This window comes from Malaclemys terrapin, chromosome 23 (genome assembly GCF_027887155.1).
Source record: "Malaclemys terrapin pileata isolate rMalTer1 chromosome 23, rMalTer1.hap1, whole genome shotgun sequence".
NCBI classification, from domain to species: domain Eukaryota; kingdom Metazoa; phylum Chordata; order Testudines; family Emydidae; genus Malaclemys; species Malaclemys terrapin.
Genome location: NC_071527.1, coordinates 283541 through 305862, shown reverse-complemented (window position 1 = coordinate 305862; position 22322 = coordinate 283541). Strand labels below are relative to the sequence as shown.

The window sequence follows — 22322 nt, the reverse complement described above, 5'->3', positions numbered from 1 at the left end:
ACTTTCAGGTATCAAAAGATGATCGCAGTGATGTAGAGAGCAGCTCTGAAGAGGACGACATGACTTCAAATAGCACAAAAGGAATCTTCAGCACTTCAAGCAATGGTGCCAATCGGATTAATGGTCATGTGGCTAGTGCCCAATGGGCAGAAGAGGAGTAAGGCCGGAGGAGGTCTCGGGCAAACACGGACTTGTCTCTAAATATCTAGATGTGTTGCACTCCACATTCCTAAGTGATCTTTAATCAAGATACCCCTTCCCTCAAAAAACATCCATCAAATTGGAGATGGGCACAATCCAGACCAGTCTAAGGTTTCACACCACAGAAGGGACCGAGCCAATTACTAGTGCAAAAACAAAGATGCAAATTTCACTTTTTAAAGAAAATAAGCCATTTTGTATTTATTAGTCTCCTAGTCCCATCTCTAATATTATTTGCAGAAGTATTTTTGTGTGTGACAAACTGGTTTTTACTAAGATCAACTCAAGCTTGATGGGATGGACATTGACTGTGGACTGGTTACGGTACCATTCCAAAAATGTTTCTTGACCCAGTGCAAGTTCAGTATGTTTTCTTGATGCACTCCAGGATCCATTTAGATTGTGTGGTCTAGTATCTCTCAGATACATCATGCTGTAAGCTGCCCAGGCTGTAGCACAGAAGTTTTTTTAAATCATGTTTAAATTATCAGTCCTGCTGTGACTGTGTTACAGCCATGCATTGAAACAGATTGTGATGGACAAAGCATGTTTTAACTTGCCATTTGGATGCTATGTGCTAAAGAGATTATAGTTTATAATCTGTGCTGTTAAGATGGACCAAGTGGTATTTGCTGCCTATTGTGGTGCTGAAATGCCCATCCAAAGTCTTAAAAATGTTGCACTCCTGACCCTAATTAAGAAAACTATCACAGCACATGCATACCTGCAAATCATGTGAATTTAAAGACTTTTACAGGAGTTACGGGATGTGGTTGGTTAGATTTATAAGACAGGCCATTAGCCACAGATGGAGCAATGCTGGTGGGTTATATTAACTTTCCACACAGGCAGAGTTTGCAGCCCTGCCTGTGTATTTTTTAAGACGGATGTGAGCATTGCTGCAGCTGCCTTTCCAGCCCACTGACTTTGGAAATCAGGACAGTAGAGGCTTCACTTCTTTCTTTACTCAATGGTACTTCAGGGGCAATGGAGGACACCTGAATGTGTCATAATCATGTGCAGGACTTCAGAAATTTCTTGAGTTATTTTATACAATTGTTTACTCTTATCTGATTAAAAAAAGCTTCAGAAACTGGTTTGACTTGCATTTTTACTGCATTTCTCTAAGAAGGCAGCTGCCCCTGCTTTGTAAACATCTCACCTTGACATATTTATATGCCAAACTTGCTCAATAAGAACTCCTATACACTGCAGAAAGTTGTAGTATTGCTCTTCTTGTTGAGTTGCTTCTAAACTAGTGAACCCTCTAATACCCTAGGCAGAATGGTGCTGGTAGGAACAGCTGAATCAAATGAGAGAGAATACTGTTGTTTAAGATTCTGTGCTTCACTTAAGTGCCAGCTTGGACCACAGGTCAAATGAGCTTTAATCAAGTGTCATGCTCTTCATACACATTTAGAAAATTATTCACTGAGTGCAAAGTTTGACAAGTTACCTTCATGAATATTTTCATTAGCCCTAGCTCCAATAACTTTTATTCAGTGTACCTCACTGAACTCCCTTCTTGTGCTGAACTTTCACTATGCATTCTACTCAAGTATATCTATGGCAAGAGAACCTTGTGTGTACTGGGTATCAAGCTTACATTTATCAATGTAGAGTTCAAATTTGAGTTTTTTAAAGCAGATACCTAATACCACTTTATTTTCTTGGAGTAGACTTAGTAATCTAGCTTTAATTTTCTTTGACTCTTTAGACAAGTATACAGGATAAAACTTGTATGAAGCCTCCATCTTCTTAGTTGTTCCACTCAACTAAAGTAAGATGTTTTCTTTCTAGAAGATGGTCTCTGCTGCATTTCCATTACCATGTCTAGTATGGCCAAATGCTTTCCCAAGTAGCCTTTACCAACTCTACTTCCACTTCATACTATCTTTAGAGAAATACTTTCACATACTTCAATTAAGGAAATTCTAAAGTTAATAAGAGGAACTGGCAGCTGCTACTTCACCTGTTTTATAGCACTGTTACTCTAGTAGCATTGAGATAAAACAGCCCAAAGTCTTAATGTTCAGACCAGAAACTACAGCAAACTCCACCATCCACAATTTTTTTTCCAAATAAAGGAAAGTTCTTGTAAGAATTTGCCACTTTTAATCTCAGAACTGTCTAACATTGAAATGAAACTCTACAAATTAAGCTTGTGGAAGTGAGTGTCTGGCAATAGGGAGGAGGACTCATGACTATCAAATTCATGCATTTCTGGATGGTTTGGTGACTGGAAGACTTTACTGTGGATGTCAAACCATTGGTTACAAAATCTAATTCGCTCTCCACTTCCTCAGTTTGAGTCTACACTAGGAAATGAGGTCAGTATAATTATCACTCAGCAGTGTGAAAAATCCACAGCCCTGAGCAATGCAGTTAAACTGTCTACACCAGGAGTTAAGTCTAGGGGAGAATTCTACTAGACTGCATCTACATTACAGCTGGGATCCACACTGACATCGATCCACGGGCAGTCGATTTAATGGGTCTAGTGAAGACCCACCAAATCAACAGCAGATTCCTCTCCAGTCAACCCCTGTACTTTGCCAGCTGAGAAGAGTAAGGTAAGTCAAGAGGGGAGTTTCTCCTGTCGACCCCTCGCTGTGTAGACCCCATGGTAACTCAACCTACCCGGACATCTGTTGGGAAAATAACACAGCAGGGCACAGATTATCCAACAAGTTCTTAGAATGTATTGGAGACAATTTTTTATTTCACAAGGTGGAGAAAACTACTGGGGGGAGAATGTACTAGATTTGATTTTTGACAAATGAGGAGCTGGTTGAGAATTTGAAAGTGGAAGACAACTTGGGTGAAAATTATCATGATTCTAAGGAATGGTAGGAGGGAGAATAGCACACTAAAGACAATGGATTTCAAGAAAGGAGACTTTAGCAAACTCCAGGAGTTGGTAGGTAAAATCCCATGAGAAGCAAGTCTAAGGGGGAAAAACAATTGAAGACAGTTGCAGTTTTTCAGAGAGACATTAAGGGCACACGAGCAAACTATCCCATTGCATAGGAAAGAGAGAAAGTAGGGCAAGAGACCACCCTGGTTTAACCAGGAGATCTTCAATGATCTAAAACTCAAAAATAAAGAGTCCTACAAAAAGTGGAAACTTGGTCAAATTACAAAGGATGAATATAAACAAATAACATGAGTATGTAGGGACAAAATTAGAAAAGCTCAAGGCACAAAAGATCAAACTAGCTTGGGACTTAAAAGGAAACAAAAAAACATTCTACAAATACATTAGAAGCAAGAGGAAGACTAGGGACAGTAGACCTGAGGGGGGAAAAGACAACAGAAAATGTATAAATGGCTGAAGGCTTAATTACTTCTGTGTTTCAATTTTCATCAAGAAGGTTGGTGGTGATTGGATGCCTAACATAGTGAATGCCAATAAAAATGAGGTAGGATCAGAGTCTAAACTAGGGAAAGAACAAGTTTGATGTCTTCAAATTACCAGGGCCTGATGAAATGCATCCTAGAATACTCAAGGAGCAGACTGAGGAGATATCTGAGCCATTAGAAATTATCTTTGAAAAGTTTAAGAATAGCAGCTGTGTTAGTCTGTATCCGCAAAAAGAACTGGAGTACTTGTGGCACCTTATAGGCTAACAAATTTATTTGAGCATAAGCTTATGCAAATAAATTTGTTAGTCTCTAAGGTGCCGCAAGTATTCCTGTTATCTTTGAAAAGTCATGGAAGATAGGAAAAGGGAAAATATAGTGCCCATCTATAAAAAGGGAAATAAGAACAACCCAGGGAATTACAGAGAAGTCAGCTTAAACTTCTCTACCCAGAAAGATAATTGAGCAATCAATTTGCAAACACCTAGAAGATAAGGTGATAAATAACAGTCAGCATGGATTTGTCAAGAACAAAGTGTCAAACCAACCTGATAGCTTTCTTTGACAAGATAACAAGCTTTGTGGATGGGGGGGAAGCGGTATATGTGGTATATCTTGACTTTAGTAAGGCTTTCGATACTGTCTTGCATGACCACCTCATAAACAACCTAGATGGAGCTACTATAATGTGGGTGCATAACTCAGGGAATGCGTTTCCAACCAGAGTAGTTATCAGTGGTTCAGTCATGCTGGAAGGGCATGAGTGGGGACCTCCAGGGATCAGGTCTGGTTCTGTTCAATATCTTCATCAATGCTTAGGATAATGGCATAGAGAGTACACTTATAAAGTTTGCAGATGATACCAAGCAGGGAGGGGTTGCAAATGCTTTGGAGGATAGGATCAAAATTCAAAATGATCTGGACAAACTGGAGAAATGGTCTGAATAGGATGAAATTCAATAAAGACAAATGCAAAGTCCTCCACTTCGGAATGAACAATCAGTTGCACACATACAAAAGGGGAAATGATTGCCCTGGAAAGGGATCTGGGGGTCATAGTGGATCACAAACTAAATGAGTCAACAGTGTAATGCTCTTGCAAAAAAAAGCATACATCCCAAAATGATGATTTAGCAGGAATGTTGTAAGCAAGACACCAGAAGTAATTCTTCCGCGCTGATTAGGCCTTAACTGGAGTATTGTTTCCAGTTCTGGGCGCCACATTTCAGGAAAGATGTGGACAAATTGGAGAGAAGAGCAACAAAACTGATTAAAGGTCTAGAAAACATGATCTATGAGGGAAGATTGAAAAAAATTGTTTGTTTAGTCTGGAGAAGAGAAGACAGAGGGGACATAACAGTTTAAGTACATAAAAGGTTGTTACAAGGAGAAGGGAGAAAAATTATTGTTCTTAACCTCTGAGAATAGGACAAGAAGCAATGGGCTTAAACTGCAACAAGGGTGGGTTAGGTTGGACATTAGGCAAAACTTCCTAACTGTCAGAGTGGTTAAGCACTGGAATAAATTGCCCAGGGAGGTTGTGGAATCTCCATCATTGGGGATTTTTAAGAGCAGGTTGGACAAACACCTGGCAGGGATGGTCTAGATAATACTTAGTCCTGCTTTGAAGGGGACTGGACTAGATGACCTCTTGAGGTCCCTTCCAGTTCTATGATTCTATATTGACTCCCGCTACATTATTCACATAGCTTGCATAGCATAGGTCAACTTACCACGGTAGTGTAGACATAGCCTTATTGACCCAGCTACCGCCTCTCAGGTAGGTGGATTACCTATGCTGCCTGGAGAACCCCTCCAATCCGTGTAGGTAAAGTCTCCATTGAAGCATTACAGGGGGGCAGCTACAGTGTTTTAAGTGTAAACAAGCCCTCAGTCTCCCTCAACCTGCAGCTATTCAGTTTGCTGGCCTGGGAGAGGAGAATTTTAGAAGAACAGGTCAAGGCAGACATCCCCACTGTGAAGGGTTTTGAGTAAAATTGTGTATTGGTTTTGATTTAAATGACTTGCTCCTTCACCCAGGTGGTTCTAGTCACATATTGACAAGAGGATAAATAAGTAAAATATTTAATTATCACATGATCAAAACATGCTTACACAGAGTTACTTTGTAACCTCTCGCTAGTGCAGAGAAACAAGACACCGTAGTGTGCGGGAGGAAAACCCCGGATGATCTAAGCTAGCCCTCATCTGTCATCTGGAAGGGTTGCACTTGCTACCTGATACTGCAGCAGAAGTAATCTCAACCCAGCCTCCGCGCTGCTCATTCAGTGTCTCTGAGCCCGGGAGCAGCACTCAGTCTTCCACGGCCCCTGGGTTTAGCTGGTTCTGTTCAAGCTGCTTCAGGGCTTTTTGGCGCTGGAAGTAACGGTAAACTCGGGCGCTGCAGAGATAGCCCCCGTAGACGGTCAGAAGCATCATGGAGCCGGAGAAGGCCTTGTAGCCGAAGTCCGCTAGCTGCTTGGCGGAGACCATCTTGCCCCTGCAAAGCACAAGGCCGGTCTCAGGCGCGCGGGGCCGGCACGGAGCGCGGGGCGCTGCTGGCCAGAGCACGCGGAGTCTGTGACCGCCCGAGGCCCCCGGGAGCTGCCCATGGCCGCGGGCCCCGAGTCGCGGCGGTCCCGCCCGGCGCGCAGCCGAGGGCCCGTCCAGGGCGGACACTGAGCGCGGCTTCCCCCCGCCACACGGAGCGAGCGACCCCGCGAGACGCTGGCGGCAGGGCGGGGCCAGCTCCCCGCGCGACCCTCACCTGCTGCCGGGGCCGTCTCAGAGACGTCGGGGTCGGTTGCTGTTCCGGGTCGGACGCCTCGCGCTCACCCCGCCCTCAGCCCCCTACCTACCCCAGTGACCTTTCCCAAGAGGCGACGCCCTTCCGGTCACGTGTTCCGAGCCTGACGGCGGAAGTCAAATGCCGTAGCGCTGCATGCTGGGAGCTGTAGTCTCTATGCGCGTCTGCCCCCCCTCAGGCTGGGCGGCACGAGCGGCGATGCGGGAGCCAATGGCGGTTGGGGGATGGCGCCCCCTGTGCGTGTCTCTGCGCTGGTAATTAGCCTAGCCAGCCCCAGGGCGCCTGGCACGTGACCTGGCCCGCCAGGCTGTGACCCCAAGTCACGCGCGCGCTCCCGCCCCCTCCGGCAGCGCGCAGCCCTCGGTCCCCACGTGGCCCTGAGGCGCGAGGCCCCGGGGGGGGGGGGAGCCAGTGAACCAAACTCTAACCCCGCCCCTGAGGGAAACCACGTCACGGGCGGGGCGGGGAGCACCCCCAGTTCAGCACCTGCGGCCCAAGTGCCCCCCCCCCCCCCGCTATTTATAGCCCCGCTGACCCCGCCGCCAGCCGCACTGGGGCTATTCGATACCGCGGGAGCCTGGCGCCAAACCCGGGGGGGGGGGGGGAAATCTCCTCCGACCTGCTCAGCTGGTGCCCCAGGCCCAGCCCCTCTCGGGGGGGCCGCTGCGCTCCTGCTCCCCCCCCGGCTCCGCGGCTGTGTTACTGCCCCCCCCACCCCCCGGCTGCGCTCCTGCTCCCCACCCCCCCCCCGCACTAGGCTCCCCGGCTGCGCTCCTGCCCCCCCCACCGCACTAGGCTCCGCGGCTGCGCTCCTGCCCCCCCCCACCCCCCGGCTGCGCTCCTGCTCCCCCCCCCCCCGCACTAGGCTCCCCGGCTGCGCTCCTGCCCCCCCCACCGCACTAGGCTCCCCGGCTGCGCTCCTGCCCCCCCCCACCCCCCGGCTGCGCTCCTGCTCCCCCCCCCCCGCACTAGGCTCCCCGGCTGCGCTCCTGCCCCCCCCCACCCCCCGGCTGCGCTCCTGCTCCCCCCCCCCCGCACTAGGCTCCCCGGCTGCGCTCCTGCCCCCCCCACCGCACTAGGCTCCCCGGCTGCGCTCCTGCCCCCCCCCACCCCCCCGGCTGCGCTCCTGCTCCCCCCCCCCCGCACTAGGCTCCGCGGCTGCGCTCCTGCCCCCCCCCCCCGGCTGCGCTCCTGCTCCCCCCCCCCCCCGCACTAGGCTCCGCTCCTGCGGGCAGGGGCAGGCCTGGGAACCGGCCCGCCTGGGCTCCCAGCCACCCCCACGAGCAGAGCCTGGCAGATGCATGTACGAGATTGTCTCTCTGGGCTGTCAGCTCCAGCGCCTCCCCCGCCCTCGCCTCCCGCCTCACTCCGCCAGCTCCCACTCAGCTCCGGGCTCCACCATCTCTCCACAGGCTCTTTTCCCCACTCACCTCCCACCGTGACGCTGCTCCCTGCCCCCCCCGCGAGAGCTGAGCTGCTGGCCTGTCTCTCACCCAGTAGTGCACCCTGCTTTCCCCGGGGTCTGCACCCCTCCCAGACTCACCCTCCACTCCTTTCTGTTGTTCAGTGAGCCCCTCACAGCGCTCGCATTAGATGTATGGGGGCGGGGGGACAAGGGACTTATAGTCTCCTGCCCTAAGGTAAGTTTGCACAGCACAGTAGCAGGGCTGCTGCTGGAGGAGTTGAGGTGGCTGCAGCCTGCTTAACAGGTGTCCCTAATCACAATAACACAGCACAGGTGGCATCCACAGTTGCCATGCTGCCCAGGATGCCACCGGCAAGGAAATCTGCGCACTGCTGCTAGTGGCATGCTAGTGCTGGCTTCACCAAAGTTTGCTCCACCCTGAAAGTCCCTCGCAGCCACAGACAAACTAAGAGTGGAAGTGCTTAGGCTGCTTCCTTGCTTGCTTCATTTCTGGGTCTGCTGGCGTGTAAAGGTCTCCCCCTGCACCTGGGATCAGAACAGATGCAGCTCTTGGAGCCACACTGACATCCAGAGTGCCCTTCGATGTGTGCTGTGTCTGCAGAACATAACTCCAAATGGCAAAGGGGAGACTTTTTATAGCCAGCGGCTGGGCAGGGTGGGGGAGCTTTTCCTCAAGAGCAGTGAGGCTCTCAGAGACGAGCTCTGCCCATTCTTGCCCCAGGGGATCTGGGCTCTGTCACGCCTGCAGAGCTGCCCAGAGGATTCAGGGGGCCCGGGGTAAAGCACGTTGGGGGGGCCCCTTCCATAAAAAAAAGTTGCAATACTATAGAATACTATATTCTCGTGGGGGGCCTGTGGGGCTCGGGGCCTGCGGCAAATTGCCCCACTTCCCCCCCCCCCGCCCCCGGCCAGCCCTGCACACCTGCAGTGACGTCTGATGGTAGGACCAAGCTAGCCACATCCCAGGTACTGGTAAAGCTGCTCAGTGCTTGCACATCAAGTTCAACCCTCACTACTAAAAAGAAACCCTCCACCACTAGCTGCGACCAGGTGACCTGGGGAACACAGGAAGCGCCTACCTGTGAAAGATGCTGCTGCAGCCACATCCTTACACACACCCTGCCAGCCTGGCATCAGGCACTGCAGTAGCTGGACCACTGGGATCTGGGGCATGCAAGGCCAGGGTGTGAGGAGAAGCCGTGACGGGAACTGGAGTGCAGCTTATGGGGTGGGGTGAGAAGCATTTCAGAAACACCCCTCTCCCCCCCCCCCCCCCAAAAAAAAGGACCTAGGCTGGAGCAATTCACAGATTGCTCTGGGGGAGAAGCTGGGACTCAGCTGTGGCTGAGTGGGAGAGGCCCCCTGCATATTAATGGGGCGGGGAGGGTCTCTGACAGAAGCAGCTCATGCAAAAGGATCTGGGCTTCTCGGATCTCCAAGGCAATAGGAGCAGAAAGCCACCCCCAGCATCAGGACTGATGTCAGGGTGTGGGAGTAAGGTTCTCTCTCTTCTCGGTAGCCCCAGCAGGATCAGGGAGGGGGCGCATGAGGAGACTGAAGCTGGCAGCCTGCTGTTCAATCTAAAGGGCAGAGGGTATCTGGAGATAATGAGCATCTAATAAAAGGCACAACAGTGACTAGTATCAGCAGATTAAGTTCCCCTGGCTGAAGCTTGGTGGGAGGGGGACTGGAAAGGTCACTTACGACAAGGTGTGTTTTACAGGGAGGCAACCCAGCTGGAGGTACTTGGACAAGTTTTGCTAAGAGGACCCAGTGGTCCTGGGGGAGAATGGCATGGAGAATAAAGCCACAAGGAACACACCAGGAAGAGAGCATGTCAGGGGAGCCTGGGGGAATAGGCTCTGGGGTTACAGCTGCACAAGCTTCTTACTGCAGGGTCCCAGCCCTATTCCCCCTCCCCACCCATGGGTCCCACTTATAGAGAGACTCAGAAACAGGATCCTAGTACTCTGCCCAATCCCTTACAGGCAGCAAGATCTCAATTGCCCCAGCTCCTTTAGGTCCACCCCATCCAGCGTCTGAAGTGGAATCACAGCAGTCAGCCAAGGCACCAGTTAGAAACCAGGCCCCGCAGCCAGCCCTGTCTCTCCTCTGGGCTCTATGCCTTCCCTCTGGGATACAGCACAGAGATTTTAAGGCCAGAAGGGACTCTGGGGGATGCACTAGTCTGGCCTCGCACCAGCCCTAGGTCCAGCCAGCATCAGCAAAAACAGAATGAAGCTGCAGAAACTGGGGGCTGAGGATTTCCCCCCCGTCCATATATTATTTTAATTAAACATTCACAATCTAAGTACTTTCATGTTCAGCCATCCAGAGACACCAGGCAAGTCCAGCGCTGGGGGGGGGGGTCGGGGTGGGAGAGCATTTTGCTCACTCACACCCATGAGCCCAGCCTGGGTCATTGGGCAGCCACAACGTTGTGAAGATGTAGCAAGGAATTATCCGGCTTTGTGACAGGGTTCAGACAGGCATGTAACAGGTTTGCTACTGAGGGGCCATTTTCAAAGGCACATAGGGCAGCCAGGTGCCTGATGCCCACTGAAAGTCAACAGGGACCCCAAGTCCCCTTTGTGCTGGTGAATGTCTCCCCTCCCACAGCCACCAGGTCAGGGATTACGCCAGGGAAATGCAGCTCAGTTGGCCCCTATTATAGTGGACAGTTTCAGCCTCCCCAGCTGGGCCCGGCAAGAGCCCACAGGCATGAGCGAGAGGAACACCAGGAAGGGTGCAGCCTCCAAGGCACACAAGTAAAAGCAGAGACAGGCCCGAGGCACAGAATCCAGATGCTCTGGGGGCCAGGAGGCTGCCCAGGTCCAGCCCATTTCTTGATTAAAAGCAGCTTGGCCCAATTGCTCAGGAAGGCGCAATGCTAACAAGATTCACAGCCAGCACCCCACCCAGGTAGGGGAGCCCGCTGCAGTTCTGACTCAGGGACATGAGTCCCTGGGTTGCAATAGCCAGACAGGAACAGCACAAAGCTCAGAAGGGAGGAAAAGCTACATGGGTCATAACAGGGAGCTGCGAGGCAGCATGACCCAACAGTCACGGGACAGGAGCGGATTCAGGAATCTGTGTATCCAATGGGGTTTGCTTTGAGCTGCAGAGTAAAAGGCCAAAGAACTTCCTTTGGCTGCATCTAACAATCTGCAGTGGACATAGCCCTGGGAAGCTGCCTTTTGACACCTGTGGAGTTACCCTGGCACAAAAATAAGACATCACCCTCACCAGTTTGATGGGGTCCTGGCACTCTGCCAGTCAGGGCTGGGCTGGAACCAAGGCACTGGAAGAGACTTTGGGGAGCAGGGTTTCATGTGCGGGTGCTCCCTACGCCCTGGGGCTGATTATAAAAGTGGGGATCATTGACCCCTTTTAAAATCATGAAGAGTTTGGCTGTGGACAGATAAAATCTGGCAGGTATCCACACATGTTCTCAGTCCCTCGCCACGGGGAGGGTAAGCTAAAAAAAAAAATAGTAACAAACTACCACTGCAGCAGACAACAAAGGACGTTTGCCCTGCCAGGCAGTCCCCTGTCAGGGATGCAGCACGCAAAAGTAGACTGTCCTCACAGCCAAAGCAACCTCCACATGCTTCATCTACAGATAACTCACAAAGGAAGTCCAGAAGAGCCGCACATGAACAGGACCAGCTGCATCACTGATGCCATGTCCTCCCCAAGGAGGATATCCTGGGGACCAGCAAATTTTAGACACCCCAGAGAAGGAGGGAGTTTAATTTGTTGCTTCCATATAGAATCAAGAAAGCATCGACAGGCTGAGGGCTAGCCAGCCCCAGGGCCATGGAAGGGACCTCCCTTACCCATGGTCTGCTATGGCCCATGGAGGATCCAGTGTCTCTGTACGTGAAGGCTCATGCTGCACCAGTGGCTCTCTCCTCATCTCAGCGGATGGGGCCCAGTTACATGTGGGCAGGATGGTTCTGGAGGCACTTGATGAATTCAGCGACAGGTTTGTCCTCGTAGCAGATCTGATACACAGCAGTGAAGAGGGGGAACCTATGGGCAGATGGACAAAGTGACGCGCTATGCAGCACTGATGATGGCAAATCCATCTCTATACATACAGAGTTTCAACCTCTGTAGCCTTAGCTGCAGGACGAATAGGGATCCCTGCACCCAACATCGTTTGCTTAGCAGCACACAGCAGTTTAGGGCAGGAAATTAAGACTGGTGTAACCAGCCGAGGCTAGAGGGGGGTAAACAGAGGCAGAACAGACCTGCCATTGATAGAGCACAGCCCCCATCCTGACAGCACACTAACACTCAGTGACACAAGATCTTAACACCACAGACATTTGGTGCTTCATTCAACAGGTGACACCTCCCGCAGCACAGCACCCGTTACCCCTCTGCTAGGCATTGGGCTCAACACCAATCCAGGGGGAAGAGTGTCTCCTACTGAACCAGAACTGTAACATGTTGGTTTTCCCACAGGTCTCCCCTCCAAGTTCTGAGCCAAGATGGCCCTGCTTAGCTTACAAGATCTGCACAGGTACATGCACTGGCTTTATATATGCAGGAATCAAAACCTTGCGGTTGCACTCAGAGGTAACCGGCAAGTCACTGCTGCACTAAAATGGTCTCTTCTGGGTTTAGCAGTTCTACCTGGCTTGACATGTGAGAAGAGCAGCATCGCCTGCTCTTATTAACCGCCGGGGTGGTTGGAGGATACTGGAGCGCCTGTCCCCACATCAGACAAGGAGGGTGCAGTTTTGGAATCCAGCATGCAGAGCAGATGATGTGCAGCCCCAAGGCAGGCCTGTCCTCACATGCACCAGGCACCTACCCAGACAACTCATAAATGAGGAACCAGACTGGAAGGCAGGAGCTGGTGACAATGGCAGACACTGCCCATAGTGCCTGACAACATTGCGGCCAGGGAGCCTCAGAAAGGCGAACTCCAAGAGATATATGGGCAACAAGAGAGACACTGACGCAGGGACAAAGCTCCAGATCAGCTAACGAGGAATGAGCTGCTGCCACCATCCAGCTGCCCAACCGGAGTTAGCAGATTGACCCTCTGTCTCCACCAAGGACCGTGATCTCTGGGGCAGACAATCCAGGCTCTGGGGCAGGTCCCCTTCTACTACACATGTGGGTGCAGAGCTAAGGCTTGGGATGTGCCAGAGACCCCGACTCACTTGTCGGTGGGGCTCCAAGGGAGACCATGGGCAAAGCCGAGGGAGGGGCAACAGAACTCACTTCTCCACCAGGTTCTTCTGTTTGAGGATGTGGTTCAGCTCGGCGGCCGTCTGGGGACCCTGCAGCTTCTGACCATTCAGCATCTCCTTCTCCAACTGCTCAATGGACTAAACAAGCCAAATACAACCCAACCGCAAGGTGAGCTGGGCCCATTCACCTGCAGCCCCCGACCCCCAGCCTGTCCTTTCTTCCCCAAGTCAGAAGGCTTCAACATAGAGGAGGATCAAATGGGCTGCATAGAGCAGCAGCTGCCTGGATCTGACCTATGGACTCACAGCTGTGCACCAGGGCTGTGTCAGGGCAGAGCTCTGTCCAGTTATGGGTGTGGAGGGGTTACACCTTCGTCTGCAGCATCCAGCACTGGCTGAGCCAATGCAGCGGGGATAGTGAGTGCTGATCTCATTTACCAGGGAAGCTAGGCCACCAGGCTCTGACCCACCAGGACAGGGCACCTCTTGCTACAGCCCATTTACTGCCCAGCCCCATCCTTCCTCCCCCCACCAGAAGGCTCAGGTCCATGGTGCCACCAACATTCCCCACCCTGGCACGCACCTTCCCGGTCCTGGCAAAGGCCTCGGCCACCCTGCGGTTCCTGCCACCATAGCAGGTGGTGATAAGGTCGGCGATCCCACAGCTCTCCAGGAAGGTGGCCGAGGTGACAGGGCCTTTGCAGAAGAGCTTGGCAAAGGTGATCATCTCCATCAGCCCGAGGCGAATCACAGCAGCCTTGGTGTTGTCCCCAAAGTTCAGGCCATCACAGAAACCAGCCCCTACAGCTACGACGTTCTGGGGGGACGACAGCCCACAGGGGCCTGTTACCAGCAGGGATCACTCTCTGTCAGTGTCTGCATGTTCCTAGAGCATCAAGGCACCTCCCTGAGGGCCCATACCTGCTCCTCCTGCTCAGAGCCTGTCAGCTAAGCAGGGCTGGATCAGGCCAGCACTTGGATGGGAGACCTAGGTGGCATCCTTCCCACTATGTCCACTTGCCTCAGCATGGGCAAGCTGCTGGACTTGGTGTAACACTGAGGCACCCCCATTGCTCCCGTGATGCTTTGTGCGAGTGATGACCCAGCCAATGTCCAACTTGGGCCTCTCCACTTAGCCTCCCTGAACACCCTGCAGAGATAGCAGGCCAGGCCTGTTGCTAACCCGACGCCCTGCCCTTTCGTGCACCTTGAGGGCCCCGCAGATCTCCACGGTGTCAGCCTCCGGTACCACGGTGATCCGGAAGTTGCACGTCTGCATCAGCTCCTTCAGGATTTGCCCATGCTCCAGGTTCTTGCAGCCTAAAGGGTGTGTGTTGGGGGGCAGCGTTACTGGCAGAGACCCTGGAGAAGGATTGTGCCCACCTCCAACCTGCCCAATAGGGGAGATGAACTCATGCCTCCACACGCCTGACAGCTCAGCCCCTCTTGCCCAGTGTTAGAGCTGGGGCCTTGCCGAGCAGTGGGGAGGGATCTGGTTTTTATCTACACTAGGGCAGCAGAGATGGCACATGGACGGTCCAGCCCATGTGCCTAGGCCCCACAAAAGGACTCCAGGGTCCTACTGGCAAAAGGAAGCAGAGGTGCCTTTTCCGGAGCAGGATTCTCTCCTCTGGGACACAGCATTAATACAGGAACACAACTCCAGCTGCTACACACGGCATCTCACCCTGATCATCTAAATGCAGGGCCTAACAGCCAAGACGCTTGGTTTCCGTTCCCAGCAACCCAGTTTGACACATCATAGTCCCAGCCAGATGGTGCAGATGGGAAAACTGACACACAGTGGGGACAACAGTGACCTCTGTAGGATGCGACGGGAGTGGAGGGGCTTGTGAAGTGCTCTGAGACTCGCTGAGTGGACAGGGCAGAAGGGCAATGCCTGAGCCCTACCCTCCAAATATAAATTAAATCCAAGCCTTGCCAGGCCAACAGGCAGAGCGAGCCAACCCCAGCGGGGTCCCTCTGAATTTCATCCAGCACCCCTGAACATACACAGACAGTGCCCACATGGAAAGTCCTCAAAGTGTTGACCTAGGAAAGCCTTGTCAGGCAAGGAGAGAGAAACCTGCTGCATGGATGCTGGACAAACACAGACTGGATCAGTCGTTAGCCTTGGGATATCATGGAAGACAGATGGTCTATCAAGGGCTGACAGCAGCGAGAAGCGTGGAGCCTTCAGCTGTTGCAGTGATAAAGAGAACCACAGCCTGGCTGTTTGACATTACAAAACCCTAAGCGCTGCCCGCCTCGTCCCAACCTATGCCCCTTATCCCTCTGCTCCAGGCTTCGACTCTTAACCTCATAGTGGATTGACGAGTGTTACTGAAACATGAAGCATTTGCAGAGCCCTGCTGCTAATTCAACTGGAGACAGAATCACAATTTTGACTTAATAAGGAGCCTTTACCCAGAGCACGTCTGGCATGACTTTAACACGCTGAAACCTAATTAGGGACAACGTGTGCTTGGGTTTCCCTGCCTGCTGGTGAGTTGAATAAATGCCACCTTTATGTGTGAGTCACTCCTCTCCTTGCGGGACCAACAAACATGAACACACATGACAGACCCCCAAGAGGCAAAGCACCTGCACTGGGTCGCTGCTTCTCCGCTCTAATCCCCCAACAGCTCCCCAGGAAAGCGCAATGGAGGCTTTGATCTCTACAGCCATAACGGCAGTTGGACCCAAGCTGCTTTTAATATGCTGTGACAGAAGCTGCAGGAAACAATCCTGCCCTGACCGAACGCTTGGTATTTGTACGACCATAACCCCCACACTGCCTCTCCAGCTCTTGGGAGGTCCCTGGTGCTGGGCACTATACAAATGCAGGGTGAGCCACAGGCGCGGCCTGGGTGTCTGGAGGGAGCTGTTATAAAACAGACCAGCTCTGGTCTGCATGAGTGAGGCATATTTCTTAGTTTAAAACAACACATTTAGCAGGGGTGGAGACTCTGAACACAGCAAATAAGCCAGAGGGAAGAGATGTTACTGTAAAACATAGCTAGTAGCAGGCAAAGACCCAGGACTGGAGGAGTGTCCCAGAGGGACAGTGCCCACTTTAATAATGGTCCAGGAGAGGCTGTGATTTTCAGACATGGGGCCAGGCTCCTCCATCAACATTTAGGCATGGGCAGGACCTGGGTCCATAGTCAGCAGTGCCAATTGCCTTCAACGGGGCTTGGCCCCTCTGAAAGCCAGGCCAGTGCAGGGCTCAAAGACCCTGACTCCAAGCATCCAGCTTTGAAATTTTTGCCCTAAATTAATAAAAACCCATGAAGGTAACACGGTACAAGACCCATCCCAGCTCAGCCCTTTGGTTTTCCTGCTGCAACACTGCTCCTCTGCTGCCTGCATTTTGCCTGAGTGGACAAGGACATGGCTGGAAAGTGCCACGTTCAGGCTGCGCTGCTAGATTGATAAAGTAATAACCCCAAAATAGTTCCCAGGAGACCTGACCAATTCAAGCCTCTCTGGTGTATCCACCAAGATAGAACTGACATGCACCCATGCCACGAAAAAGGTCCTCAGTCCTGCCAGCTCTTGGATTGATACCGTCTGTGTGATTGTGTAGCACCCAGTACAACGGGGCTTTGGCTGCGAGGCACCAGCGTAATTAGCACTAAGAGCGTGATGGGTTTATAACGTTCTAGTCCGCCCCTCCCCCGCCCTCCACCCTTTGCAGTGTCTCGTCTGCTTTTAAAGCCAAAGCCACCTTTGAATCTCATGACAGAAGAGGTGCCCAAGCCAGCCAGCCACGCTGTTGATCTTGGCTGCTTTCTGTGTTTAACAAACAGGCCATACAGATGGCCTGTCATCAGCTGAGCTTTCCAGCTGCCCTACTGATAATAGAAGACTGGGAGAGTGTCACCAAAAGGTCCCTTAACATGATACCACAAGGCCTCTGCTCAGTTCTCCCTCTAGGGCTCCAGCCCCCTTGGCATCAAGAGGCTTGTCCCCCTTGCCAATGGTGCAAAGCCAGAAAATCCAGAGAGCTGGAACCCAGCAGATGTCTGTCTCCAGCACCAGGAATAAAGAGCCTGACACTGGACCTGAGATGAGGGTTCTGTCACCAATACCCAGGGATGACATGCCCCCAGCCTGCTCCTCACACACCAGAGGAGCTGGGCTCTGTGTGGCCAACAGGCCCACACATACAGTCATGCTGGTGAAGCTGGCTGATGCTCAAAGACCCACCCCGATGGTGCAGGGATGGGTGTGGGAGGAAGTCACTTTTCTAATGCCACCCAACTAAGCAATGGCATCAGATCCCTCAGCATCTGACACCTGCTGAGGTTCCCTCCCTACCCCCACCCCAAGCCCTGTGCCTGGGGTGGGCAGCAGGCAGGACCCCTGCCCTGGGAGGGAAGACTGGTAGGGCCCCTGAGTAGGGTGGGGTATTTTAACCCCTTGTAACCCTGCCCCCTCCCCGGCTCCAGGCTGAGGGGGCAACAGTGGGGGGTGGCTCATTACCAATGGTCGTTTCGCAGAACTTCTCCTCTGCCACTTCGTTGGCAATGTTGGCCCCCATCAGGACACTCATCTCGATGCCCAGCCATTCATGGATAACGTGCGAGATCAGCTTCAGCCCCTCTGGGCCCTCATCCACCCCCTGCGATGCAACCGGGCGCAGTGGTTATTCCCCAGGGGGTCAGATGCCCGGTAACTCCCAAGCTCCCTCAGTTGCATTGCACTCTGTGTCCCCTGTGCCCCATCTGCATTAAACCCTGGCCCATGGCCCACCGTCATGCCTCAGTCACCCACCTGATGATCTCTATTGTCTCCATAGTGCCCTAACCCCCACGCCCCAGCTCTATTTTCCCTCCACCAATCCCAAGGCCCGCCCTCAATCTCAATGCTTGGCCCATAGTCTCCCCTCATCCCACACGCCGTCCCTAAATGCCGTAGCAGTATTCACCCCCCCACCCCAGTCAAGTACCCTGTTCCTATTCCTTCCGAGTTACTCCACTTGCTGCTCTCCCCTCCGCACTGTGGCCTGCACATGCCTGTTATACCCATGAAACTCAGTTTCCAGGTGAAAAATCCCTTAGACTCTTCCTCCCCAGCTCCTTGTCCGCCTAGAGACCTGGCCCCCTCCTGCCACCACCCAGTCCCTTTCCCTACCCAGCTCATGCCTTGCCAACCAGTGTGCAGAGCCACCCCAGTGAGCCAGGCTCAGCCTCTAGATGCTGCTCTTCCGCTCACACCTTGATGAGCGATACCCCGATGGTCTCCTTCTTCACATGGTCTTTGAGCTGCTCACAGAGTTTGCCGATGAACTGGTGGGGCACCACAAAGATGAGGATGTCTGCCCCCGCTGAGGCCTTCAGCAGGTCTGGCACTGCCACCTGCAGGGGAATGGGCCCATCACCAAGAAGCTGTGTCCATTGTCACCAAGCTGCTACCTAGTGCCAAGAGGGGCCTGTAAAATCCTGGGCAATGTGGTGGGAAATGGGGGCTGCCAGAGGCTCCCCGTGGAGGCATGTTCTGCAAGTACACGGCCCACCTGAAGTCAGGAGCCACGTGAGTTTCTCCCCTCAACACTGGAGTTCAAGTGGGGTCTTTGGGGCAGGGTCCAGTGAGGCAGCTGGGGCTTGAAGATGGCAGAGCACCACCTGGAGGAAGGCTCAGCCCATGGCCAGGACAGGAAGAGAGAGGGCACCCAAGAGGCCAGGGAGGTTGGGGTGCGGACAGGAGATGAGGCTGATGGATGGGGAGATCACACACCTATCTGGGGGTCTTAGTTGGGTTTAACCCCGCTCCCCTGCTGGCACGTGGTTCTGTAATGGAGGTTGTTGCCCCTAAAACACCACAGATCCTTGGAGAGAAGGGGGCTCTTCACAGGCCTGACACCCTGAAGCACAACCAGACATGCAGCGCCGTTCCCATCCAGTATGGTGTGAGGAGCGACTAGGGTGCCCATTGCCTCAGTCAAGGCTGCAGTAGAGTGAGCACCGTGGGTGAGAAACAGGGCCAGCCAAACAGCAAGGAGGGTAGGGGGGCTCCATGGGGGAAGAGCAGCCAGGGACCACAGCGCAGGGCGCACAGGGCAAGCTCACTGCGTGAGTGAGTAACTGAGCACGCAAGCCAGCCCCGCAGCGGTTGCACAAGCCATTCCCTCCATGTTCTGGCCTCAGGGAACCAGATCAGTTAGCCGACTCTGGAGCAGATAGTTATTTATTACCTCCGTCACCAAGGAGACAAGGCTTTGAAAACAGGCCTTGCCCCCCTTGATCTTCACTCTGCTGGGAGAGAAAGAAGCCAGCTCCTCTATCCACAGCTGCATTTCAGGGCTCTGCAGTGGCGTGGCGGGAGAGGGAAGCATTTGCCCCAAGCTCTCCCCCCCCGAAAAAAATCCTCCCAGCAGTTTCAACAGGAGACATGCCTCTGCCTAGCCTGTGAGGTCATGTGACATTGCTAGGTGCTGGTGAAAAGCTGCTGGGTCCCACCCCAGCACTGACTGCATTTCAGTGACCCATGAAGATGTTCCTGGGGTATCGGTTGGCATGTGCTTTGGGCAGTGGAAAGGGATGGCTTAGCAGTCTAAGCATCAGGCATGGAATCACTTCATTCCAATAGGGTTAGCATGTGCTTCCCAGGGAGCTGAGTGGGAGATCCAGGCAGCTTTGGAACCATAGCTGCTCATCAGGACTTTGCTCAAATGCAGTGTTGTGCAATGTTCAGTTGCTGCCCTCCAGGGGTGCTCATCAGGGGTGGCTGCAACACCACAGCCTCCGTGTGCTTGGGAGCAAAAGGTGCTAGTGAAACACCAGGAACCTTCTGTGCATCTCCCCAGCCTATCCCTGATGTGACTACAGAGCCTGACCACTGGTGAAATAGCTTCTGCTCAACCTTGCCCCCCCCCCCCCCGGAAAAAATATTGGACTCACCACATTAGGTGGCAGCTTGTGCCCTGGCAGGTATTTGACGTTCTCATGTTGCATGTTGATGATTTCGGTGAGCTTCTTCCCACTCACCTCCTCCTCAAATACCCACATGTTCACTGTGGTGTCAAACTGCTCCAGCTTGGCCGCATTGTTGCCCACGATCTTGGCGATGGCTGAGCCCCTGCAGGGAGCAGAGGAGGCAGATGCATTTGGGGAGGGGGGGGGTCACAGAGGGGGAGCCCAGTCAGGCACCGGAAGGGGCAATGGGTCCGAAGCAGCAGAATCTCTGAGCAGGCTCTCTCCCACATGGCCCCTGCAGAGCAAGGCCCCCTGCTTTGGCCACGCTCACAGAAAGAGGACTGGATGCCTGGAAGGAAACCTGGTGGTGGGGAGGGCTGGCAGTCTTGCTGGGGACTGGTCCCAGAGCCCCCGGCATGGTCACAGGGCACCCCACTGCGGGGGGCGGGGGCTGTCAAAGAAGGAGGCCGAAGGAGCCGGGCGTTACAGGGCTAAGGACACTTGGGGGACAGTGCACGGGGCTGGGCCGCTGGCTGTGTGCAGGGATAACCCCGAGCCCAGGGACACGCAGCAGGCGGAGCTGGGCAGAGCAGAGGGGACAGGTTGGCTCCGGCGGGGCAGAGCTCGGGGAGGCGCATTCAAGCCGGGCTCCGAGGCAGCTGCAGCGGGGCGCAAAGCCCCCAACGCCGGCCAGGGGGCGGCACCGGGACAGCCAGGGCACGGCGGGACCCCCCGGCCCGGACGGGAAGCCCGGCTTCGCCCACGGCCGCACCAGGCTGCAGGACTTGGCTCCATGGGCGGCAGGAGCCGGGGAGCTGCCCCGGGGCAAGCGGGCTGCAGGGCACGCGGCTCCGGGGGACGCTCACCAGTTCCCGGAGCCCACGATACAGACTTTCCGGCCGCCCATGGTCGGCGAAGCGGGGGGCGGGCGGCGACTGCGCTGCACCACCAGGACGGGGGGCATTTAACGCCCCAACATGCAGGGCGGGCCCCGCCCCTAGCCAGGGAACCACGCCCACCGAGGCCGCAAGCCACGCCTCTCGCCTGGCCAGCTTCTTTGGGGCGGGAAGGAGGGGGCAGTGGAGACACAACGAGGGGGAGAGGAGGGTCATTCTCTTCCCCCTCAACACACCTTGTTCTTCCCCAGCTCTGCCCATTTCTCACCTTTGCAAAGCACTTTGAGGGCTATGGGAGACAAGCAGGGAGGATCATTAAGAACAGCCGTACTGGGTCAGACCAAAGGTCCATCTAGCCCAGTGTCCTGTCTACTGACAGTGGCCAAGGCCAGGTGCCCCAGAGGGAGTGAACCTAACAGGCAATGATCAACTGATCTCTCGCCTGCCATCCATCTCCACCCTCTGACAGACAGAGGCTAGGGATACCATTCCTTACCCATCCTGGCTAATAGCCATTAATGGACTTAACCTCCAGGAATTTATCTAGTTCTCTTTTAAACTCTGTTATAGTCCTAGCCTTCACAACCTCCTCAGGTAAGGAGTTCCACAAGTTGACTTTGCGCTGCACGAAGAACTTCCTTTTATTTGTTTTAAACCTACTGCCTATTAATTTCATTTGATGACCCCTAGTTCTTGTATTATGGGACTAAGTAAATAACTTTATGTAAAAATCATTACTGCTGTGGGCCCTGGAGCAGCACAGGCCAGTCGGAGAGAAGCACAGCACTTACACTGAAGGGACAAACTGTGGAGGAGGCAGGGCTTTGCCATTCAGAGGACAAGGCTGATCCTGGAGCCAGCAAATGCACTGGGGATGCAGAGGGACAAAGGCCTTTGTAGGTTGGAACATTTCATTTTAAAGCCCATAGACTGACGGTTGCCCCAAGGCAAGCTAATAAAGTTGAACAGCAGTGCAAGGTTATGGATGAGCTATTTGGGGCAGAGGCCTGGGAGGGTTAGTTAGGAGCACATGGGCTTTGATAGCTAAGGCAGCCTGCAGGCATCTGAGAACTAAGCTGCTAGGACTCAGAGACAGGAACACTTATTTAAACGGGGAAAAAAAAGTAACAGTTGTTTCTCTCAAGCCTGAGGATCATTTTTCCTTTATCAAAGTGAAGTAACTTGCACCCAAGGTCCCAGGTAGCAGAACCAGGAAGAGCACCTCGCAGTCTTGACTTCCTTGCTCTGACCAATAAGCCACATGTCCATTTACATTTTCTTCAGCAAACATTTATACTTTGCTGGAAGGGATCAACACAGTGACTGAGAATTGGGCTGAGGACAGGACTTGGACACAAGAACTTTACACTAATTCCAGTGCTGCCATCCATCTTTTGTGTGTGTGTGTGTGTGTGTGTGTGTGTGTGTGTGTTTCAAGCTTACACAGAGCTCTTCTTCAGGTCTGGCAGACTCAGCTGGAGGCTGTTGGTAGCCCAAACA

The 22322-nt window shown here is 53.2% G+C and overlaps 3 protein-coding genes across 4 annotated transcripts in view; 1 reads left to right on the top strand and 2 right to left on the bottom strand.

The window, feature by feature from the left end:
* The window catches only part of CERS5 (ceramide synthase 5), a 38715-nt gene extending 37418 nt beyond the window's left edge, over nucleotides 1-1297 (top strand). The window contains exon 10 of the mRNA XM_054012805.1: nucleotides 9-1297. Within this exon, the coding sequence (XP_053868780.1) occupies nucleotides 9-161 (153 nt within the window). The 3' untranslated portion in view covers nucleotides 162-1297. The remainder of the gene's footprint in view (nucleotides 1-8) is intronic.
* A 4336-nt stretch (nucleotides 1298-5633) lies between these two features.
* Nucleotides 5634-6687, bottom strand: LOC128828234 (cytochrome c oxidase assembly protein COX14). 2 transcript variants are annotated; one of them, XM_054012727.1, is made up of 2 exons: nucleotides 6423-6687; nucleotides 5634-6064 (listed from the first exon to the last, which is right to left on the bottom strand). In XM_054012727.1, the coding sequence occupies exon 2, from the start codon at nucleotides 6055-6057 to the stop codon at nucleotides 5878-5880; it is 180 nt and encodes a 59-aa protein (XP_053868702.1). In that variant the 5' UTR covers nucleotides 6058-6064; nucleotides 6423-6687; the 3' UTR covers nucleotides 5634-5877. The 2 variants fall into 2 exon arrangements, with proteins under 2 accessions (XP_053868702.1, XP_053868701.1); XM_054012726.1 differs by lacking the exon at nucleotides 6423-6687 and adding an exon at nucleotides 6332-6416.
* Nucleotides 6688-11533: 4846 nt separating this feature from the next.
* GPD1 (glycerol-3-phosphate dehydrogenase 1) lies at nucleotides 11534-20913 on the bottom strand. Its single transcript, XM_054013155.1, has 8 exons — nucleotides 20793-20913; nucleotides 19912-20089; nucleotides 18229-18369; nucleotides 17495-17633; nucleotides 14214-14326; nucleotides 13590-13823; nucleotides 13038-13144; nucleotides 11534-11831 (listed from the first exon to the last, which is right to left on the bottom strand). Exons 1-8 carry the CDS (start codon nucleotides 20888-20890, stop codon nucleotides 11735-11737), a joined length of 1107 nt encoding a protein of 368 aa, XP_053869130.1. The 5' UTR covers nucleotides 20891-20913; the 3' UTR covers nucleotides 11534-11734.
* Nucleotides 20914-22322: the final 1409 nt, after the last annotated feature.

Excerpts from the sequence above, each read along its gene's own strand:
- GPD1 (XM_054013155.1), bottom strand. The coding sequence starts at position 20,890 with ATGCCCCCCGTCCTGGTGGTGCAGCGCAGTCGCCGCCCGCCCCCCGCT. Across the intron at positions 18,370-19,911 it reads ACAAGCTGCCACCTAATGTG|GTGGCAGTGCCAGACCTGCT; the intron begins GTGAGTCCAATA and ends ATTCCCCTGCAG. Across the intron at positions 13,824-14,213 it reads AGATCTGCGGGGCCCTCAAG|AACGTCGTAGCTGTAGGGGC; the intron begins GTGCACGAAAGG and ends TCGTCCCCCCAG.
- LOC128828234 (XM_054012727.1), bottom strand. The coding sequence starts at position 6,057 with ATGGTCTCCGCCAAGCAGCTAGCGGACTTCGGCTACAAGGCCTTCTCC.